Below are 7,770 nucleotides of genomic sequence, written 5' to 3' on the forward strand. Positions count from 1 at the left end.
ACAAAGACTACGGAGCAATTTCCTCCAGAGGGCAGCACTGATCTTACATTATCTGCTTGTCTTCTGCTCAGCTCAGTTTAACCTTAATTAAATGTTTCATAGGCCCGATTTCACAGACAAAGGCTTAGATTAAGCCTGGAGGATCCACCTTATTTTTCAACGCGGAAGTAAGGTGTTTTGTACAGCTAAAAACAACTGGAATTGAATGACACCGGAAGCCAGACACATTAATGGCCGCGCACACTCTACCTGAGGTGGATAGGCCTTAGTTCAATTAGGATATTTAAGTTTTATAAACGTGCCTTAGGAAAAAAAAAAACATTACTGGTGTGAAGCTTGAGACAAAACAATGGCACTAACATATTTTAAGAGATATATCAGTGCAAGCTGCTTTCAGTTAAAACAGCTCAAACATGGTTTAAAACAGCTTAGGTTTAAAACTATATTGGCTGGTTTTTACAGACTGTCTGGATGTTAGGTCAAATGACACTCTGAAACACCATTAATTTTTATTGCATGCAAAAGACAGTGTTGAAGCTCTTAGTCCTTGACATTCTGCCTAACATCCGCTTTTGTGCTCCATGGAGGAAGGTCATGCAGATTTAAAAACATGAAAGTGAATAAAGACTACATTTTTAGGTGAACTTGCCAAGCATCCCTGTTAATTCTGTATGTTAATGTTTAAAGTACAAGATGTATCTGTGCAGTTTACTGAGAGAGGAAAAAAAAAAAAAAAAAAAAAAAAAAAAAAAAAGTACACACAAGGCATTTTAATGCATTCCCATTTTAATACTCTATCACACAGTAGTATTTTTGTACACCAAACACTTTTTTTTTTTTTTTTACAAATACATTTCTAATGTCTGAATTAACCATTACTATACCCACATTAAAATCATGCACCATTGTAGCATCTCTTTATATTCAGAGTATTAACTAAAACAGTATTTTCACGTTAGCAGCCAAATTTGCTGTCCATATACTGTTAGTTTGTGCCACACTGACACAGTCAAACCAAAGAAAATTACAACTTAATCTCCGAAACTGCTATAAATGGACATTGATACAAAAACAAATGTCAAAACATACAAAGAAAGTTACCAATAACTTATACAGATTACTTATTTCAATTGCACAAACTCTTCTCTCCCCAGATACACACTCTAGATTGAGATTGTAGTCATCATACCCTCTGTGATGTGTTATAGTGGAAACTAGCAGGGGAAACCATCTGTCCATCCATCACATTACCCATCAAAATGAGTTGGCCAAGGTTTTGTACATAATAAGCAACTTCAATGACCAAGCTACCAAACACAAACAAGGTTACACCGGTCATGAAAGCAACAGACATACTAGAATGATGCACAGAGCTACAATTCATGCCAAAACTAACATGCTGGTTGTCTGCAATGTCAGTTGATTGTCTCATTTTACTTAGACCCAGAGCAAATCTCAATGAATGAATAAATGAAACAGCATTTTATCTTAAATTCTTCAATACAAAATAAAGGGGGAGAAAAAAAAAAAAAAAAAAAAAAAAAAAATTTAAGGAGCTGATCCATTAAGAAGTACTAAGGTCTACTGTACCATCTACATGCCTCTTATTTTTTATTTATTTTTTATTTTTTTGTGCTGTTGGCAATATGACTTCAATATAGGCTCTCTTCAATAAAAGCTCATCTCTTCATGGCCTAATTCCAGAGGAGTTAATACATCCAAAATCCACAAGTTCAAATGAACTGGACTGATTTTAAACAGGAGCTGGAAGGCGCCGCTTGCAGAGAAAAACCTGAAGGGAAAAAAAAAAAAAAAAAAAAAAAAAAAAAAAAAAAAAAAAAACACACACACAACAGCAATTACTAAGATCATCATCATCATCATCATCATCATCATCATCATCATCATCATCAATATAATTAACCCCCCCAAAAAAAAACAAAAAAAAAAAAAACAAAACAAACAACAACATGCACAACATTATATAATAACTTTGCATGGGAAAAGTAACGGCCTTACTATATTTTTAGCAGAATTGCCTTGATTTCCATCCAGGCTGGGATGAGTCTGATGTGGAGGGATACCAGCGCATCTAAAAGAATAGAGAAAGAGAAAGAAAAAGAAAAAGAAAAAGAAAAAAAAAAATCCAGCAGTTGAGACACTTCCATAACTTTACTATTATATTCACCTGATAAATCTATGAGACCCAAGCAGTCACAGTCGACAGTGTAACACTACTTTTGTGCCAGGACCATAAGCCTTATATAATTTGCTTTTCTTGCCATTTATAATGGTCTCTACTAACGTGGAATAGGAAAACATCTTAGTATTGACCAAAGAAGTCAAAGTCACACACTACTATTGTGCTAACATTCAGAGGATTTTAAGCTCTATACAACAATAGCAGATGAACTGTAGTAAATTAGGCAAAGCGTCTAAAAAAAAAATAAATAAATTATACACACACATATACATACACACACGCACATGTACACAATAAGACTTAACACCTAACGTGGCTTAAAGATGACTGATGCACTTCAACTTGTGGTCTAAAAAATAAAATAGTATATTTAGGAGGAGGTTGTCAAATGGGTGGAAGCATAAGCAATGTTTAAAGACTTCAATGGTTCAAATTATTTAAATAATGGTTTCCCTAATAAGTCCCTTTTTCCAGAAAGAACCACATTTCTAATAATGTTCATTTGTGTGCATTAAGAGATCACCTAACAAAAGCACATTTACTGTAGTGTAAAGGCAAATTACATTTTATAAAATTATGTGACTAATGGAAGAGCAAATTTCAAAGCAACATTTGATGTATTTGCACTTAATGTTTTACTATGTATTCCTTCTGGGGGAGAGAAAAAAAAAAAAAAAAAAAGCCCCAATTCTGACAGGATGACAAAGTAGGATTTAATTTGCTACTAGCAGTGTTGGGCAAGTTACTTATTATATCTTCACTATAAGTAATTATACCTTCAACAGTGTAATTAGATTACTGTACTATTACTGCATTACTCATTACTGATTGCTGATTGCTTTCTAAATTCCATATCATCCTTGACCAGTTGAATACAAAGATAGACTTGAAACTTTTTTTTAAATTTTCAAATAAATAACAAAATTGCATAAACTTGAACCAACCAAAATACTTAAATAGGAGGTTACATTTAAAAAAAAAAAAAAAAAAAAAAAAAAAAAAAAAAAAAAGGAAAGGAAAAGATGGCCTCACCTGAGCATGAAGTGCGGCTGCTGCGGCAGCGGCTGCTGCCGGGTAGGTGAAAGCCGTGTGGGGCAGGCCGGGGCTGAGCTCCGGAGTATAGAGTGGGTAAGGAGACCAGGCCTCTGGAGACGCTGGGATCAACGTAGCCCCTGTCAAGTCATCTGAGGAGGCATAGCAAACATCACTTCAGACTCAGGACCAGCTCAGCATGTCAGACTGAAATCACCACTTCGAATAAGATAAAGTGTTTGACAAATTCTTGAAGTCAGAGGCCCTCATATTCCAACAGACTTAATTTTGCAAACAGCAGAGGCAGGAACTGAATATAGATACCTGTGTGATCTCTGGTAATTTCTGTGACTTGGCTTGGAACAGAAGAGAGGTTGAATGAGATGTGAAGTGCTAATGCTGAACTTGAGTGTAATAGAAATAAGAACAGAAATGGCCATTTGCTAATGACACATGCATGTGGAGGTGGATTAGTTTCTCCTTGCGTTTTCCTAAGATCTACTCTAGATGCGTAGCTACAGAGTGTGTGCCTGTTTGTCTCTGCAGTGTGCGAACTAGCATGTGTGCCGTAAACTTACATGGGTCCCGTGCTATGAAGTGTGCTCCTAGAGCTGGGTGGATATTTGTGGGATTCGGAGTGCCCATCAGCTTACTCTTTGCCATCTTCGTGTTGGCCTTAGCAAACTCTAACCGGAGGGTCTGCGGGTTTTCAGGGTCAAATCGAACCCCCTGGAGACACAAGGGGGGGAGGGGATAGAGTAATGGGGATGGGTTGTGCCTGCCAGACCCTGGTAAAAATGTGCAGCGTGTCTTAAGCTGGTGCCCACATGCAGGTGAACGATTCTACTAGTGACTGAACAGCAAAGCTAGTGGTTACCTAAACAGGTGGACACATACTACACACTAAAGACAAGAGGAAAACATTATCAGTAGTCTAATAGAGCAGCTTCTCCCAAAACATGATGCTCAGTAATGCTTGGAGTTCTTGAAATAAACATTTTGCACTTTTTGGTGCTGAAACAAACTTATAAAATGAATATGGGACACCATGGATTGAAAAACACGCCAGTTAATTTAATGTTTTATGAGATAGAGAGAAACGGAGGTAAGCTATGGCCGTTTTTGTACTTGCAGTTTCTAGCACAAGGTACATTCTTAATGTATACAGTAGACAACTCTAAACCACATCAAATGTGAACCTAGCTGGGCTTCATCCAACAGATTTTCAATAATTCAAGCCATTGCTTACAGATGGCTGGTTTCTTACGTTTAATGCATTTTTTGCCGCTTCAGCGCCGGAACGGCTATCAAAGGTTACAAACCCAACAGGCTGGAAAAGAAAGAAAGAAAGAATCAATGGCCAAAAGAACAATGTCACTTATCAAAAACATTATTTTTATAGCTATAAAAATAACATTTAAAAATTGCTTTCATAATGTGACTGATCACTTTGCAGTTGACAAAAAAAAAAAAAAAAAAAAAAAAAAAAAAAAAAAAAAAGCCATGTCTGCTGCACAAGTGCAAACATGCATGTTTTAATATACTGCAAACCTGGTCAGCTGTATTATCCAACAATTTCTCACCTGCTTTGATGTTAACTTGATAAGTGAACCCTCATAACCCTGAAAAGGAAAAGAAAATCCAATTAGCAGCAATGTAGTCACATGCTTGAAAAGGAAGAAATTCCTGCTGCACTCTCCATAAGAGGCCAACACTGTCAGATAGAGACATTTACAGAGGATGCACTTTACTGCACCACTAGCCTGAGTGACTAGAGCTGAAGATCTGGGTGTTAGAATTGCGATACCATTTAGCAGCAATTTATAAACTTGATAATTCCATTCCAGTTAATTCATTGTTTCAGCATGCATTTTAAATTCCAAATACTTTTTTTTTTTTTTTTTTTTTTTTTAATTCTCACTGTGGTTTGGCTGAGCGTAATAAAGTCATTTAATTAAGAGCTAATACCCAAGGGAAGTAAAAGTTTTGGCTAAACACAGTCAATGCGATTTAAATTTAAAATATCTGTTTTTACCTTAAATGGTCGAAACAGCAGATAGAGCTCACGAGGTTTGATATCTGTTGGCAAACCACTGACGAATAGAGTTCGTACCTGTAAAATACAAGACATAAATCAAATGCCATATTATTTATATATATATATATATATATATATATATATATATATATATATATATATATATATATATATATATATATATATATATATATATATATATATATATATATAAAAAAAAAAGTTTTTTTTTTTTTTTTTTTTTTTTTTTTTAAATATGTGGGGAAAAATGACTAGTTAACACACATGCCACAAAGTCAGCATGAATTTAATAAAAAAGCTCATGGTTTGTAATCAGCTGAACACAAATACAAAAAGACAGGAATGGTGTTGTGGCACAATGGAAATACTCCTATGAAAAAGTATACAGTATAAAGATTCAGAAGACAAATGTGTTTTGTATCACCACATTCAAATAAATGGCTATAGAAATCACAAACGTGCATCCACTCGCTTTGACTTGGTGGGAGGTTCAAAGCCACAATGGACTGCCAGTGGAACAGCAATGGACAACATTGCACAGCATGACAGCACTTCCTTCCTCTGACCCACAGCAACAACCCCAAAAGCGCAACACTATTCCTTGGCCCTCAACCACAGCCCCATAACCCATTATCTTTACACTTTAATACTATGCAATTATATTCTAATGGAGATATATATATATATATATATATATATATATATATATATATATACACACACACACACACACACACACACACACACACACACACACACATATACATATATATACACACATATACATATATATACACACACATACATATATATACACACACATACATATATATACACACACATATACATATATACACACACATATACATATATACACACACATATACATATATATACACACACACACACACACACGTTTATTTAGTTCTATTCTAACAGCTGCAAGTGGTGCAAGACTTTTTTTCTCAACAAGTATTTTACTAACCAACGTATCAAGAAACCACAATCCAAAGTGGTATTTTTTGAAGTTGTGCGATGTGTTTGTATTGTCTTTTTCTGCCAATGCACAGATGGCATTCATGAATGGATCAAAAAGGCCTGCATGCATATGATCAACAGTGTCCATTTAAATTTATACAAAGAAAATGAACAGCAAGAAACCTCTGATACATTTCAGTTAGCGTTAACAAACTGTGCCATTTTAAAAGTGTAATTTATGAAGAAACCGCTGAATCAGTAACGGTTCTACTGCATTACAATTATTCCAAATTATTAAACCAATCATTCAGTGACGCTGAAGCCAATTTCAAACAATTCAGTGATTTGCGCCTGTGTACATTTTAAGACAAACTAAATCACTAGATTTAGCTTGCAGACAAGGAATTGAATAAGCACACGTATTTTAATTCTATTAGGAACTCTGCCAAAAATGAAAAAAAAAAAAAAAAAAATTTTTAAAAAAAAACTTTAAAGCATTTTAACTCCCCAAAACATGCATGAAGGAAACGCAACAGCGCTCTATTAAAAAAAAAAAAAAAAAAAAATTATAGGTGGTCATTAATTTACATTACTTTCATTTTGAATATGAAGACCACCGTCACTTAATTCTCTTGAGTGATTATTTCCTTACTTTAGCCTCACAGCAAAAACTTCGCGGAGATGCGCCAAGACTACCGTAAACACTTCAAAAGTTTGAAACAATTTACATCGACATAAAAAGATTTACTCTTCACAACACCTCAATCACGCAGAACTCTCACCTCCTCTTCAATAGAGACGTTGTTGTTTGGCTCGGAGTCAGACTTGATACTCATCTTGTGCGTAAACTTGAGACACCCAGAAGGACTGGCAGAAGTTTAGGGGTTTTTTTTCCGCGTCCTACAGTGCGACTGGATCCTGATGGCGATCCGTGCGGGATTCAGCAGAACTTGTGCGGGAACACCGAGGTCGTGTCAAAAGTGGCAGGTGAACTGAAGACGCGAAGGTGACTCGGTGAAAAGAAGTGCAGTGCGTTGTGTGGGGAAGAGAAAAAAAGAGAAATGGCGGTGCCACCTCACATTTACCTCGTTTTAAATGTTAAATTTCAAGGAAAGCAGAGCTCATGGGTAAAACCTGTTCCATAGTTGACCTGTTCGCCAATTAGGTCATCAAGTGAGATGGGGCAGGCTCGAGAGTGGCGTTGCAGCTGGTGGATAAGCCAACCCCTCCATTAGTGAATCATCGCCTTCATGGGAAAGTACGGACCAATTGGAAACGCTCCTTGTATTATTGGAGACATCTCATATCAACTGTATCAGGAGGAGGGAGGAGAGTAAATAAATAAAACAGAGATATGGCATAGTAATTCGTTTACCCAAGAGATATAAAGACTTTGTAAAACTAACTTTTAAGTTTCTTTATATATGGAGCAGTAGTGAAAGAGTCAGGGTGTAGCCAATACATCCACTATTTGTTTGTTGAAAAACTGAGCTATTCT

The 7,770-nt window shown here is 35.8% G+C and overlaps 1 protein-coding gene across 2 annotated transcripts; it reads right to left on the reverse strand.

Annotated features, from left to right (window-relative positions):
* Positions 1-768: 768 nt before the first annotated feature.
* Positions 769-7,543, reverse strand: rbpms2b (RNA binding protein, mRNA processing factor 2b). Of its 2 annotated transcripts, XM_051900556.1 has the most exons (9): positions 7,055-7,543; positions 5,271-5,348; positions 4,819-4,857; positions 4,503-4,565; positions 4,113-4,138; positions 3,560-3,591; positions 3,236-3,387; positions 2,020-2,092; positions 769-1,792 (listed from the first exon to the last, which is right to left on the reverse strand). In XM_051900556.1, exons 1-8 carry the CDS (start codon positions 7,106-7,108, stop codon positions 2,027-2,029), a joined length of 510 nt encoding a protein of 169 aa, XP_051756516.1. In that variant the 5' UTR covers positions 7,109-7,543; the 3' UTR covers positions 769-1,792; positions 2,020-2,026. The 2 variants fall into 2 exon arrangements, with proteins under 2 accessions (XP_051756516.1, XP_051756515.1); XM_051900555.1 differs by lacking the exons at positions 3,560-3,591; positions 4,113-4,138 and adding an exon at positions 3,814-3,964 and having other exon boundaries at positions 7,055-7,529.
* Between the last annotated feature and the right edge of the window lie 227 nt (positions 7,544-7,770).

This window comes from Ctenopharyngodon idella, chromosome 7, assembly GCF_019924925.1.
Source record: "Ctenopharyngodon idella isolate HZGC_01 chromosome 7, HZGC01, whole genome shotgun sequence".
Taxonomy (NCBI): Eukaryota; Metazoa; Chordata; class Actinopteri; order Cypriniformes; family Xenocyprididae; genus Ctenopharyngodon; species Ctenopharyngodon idella.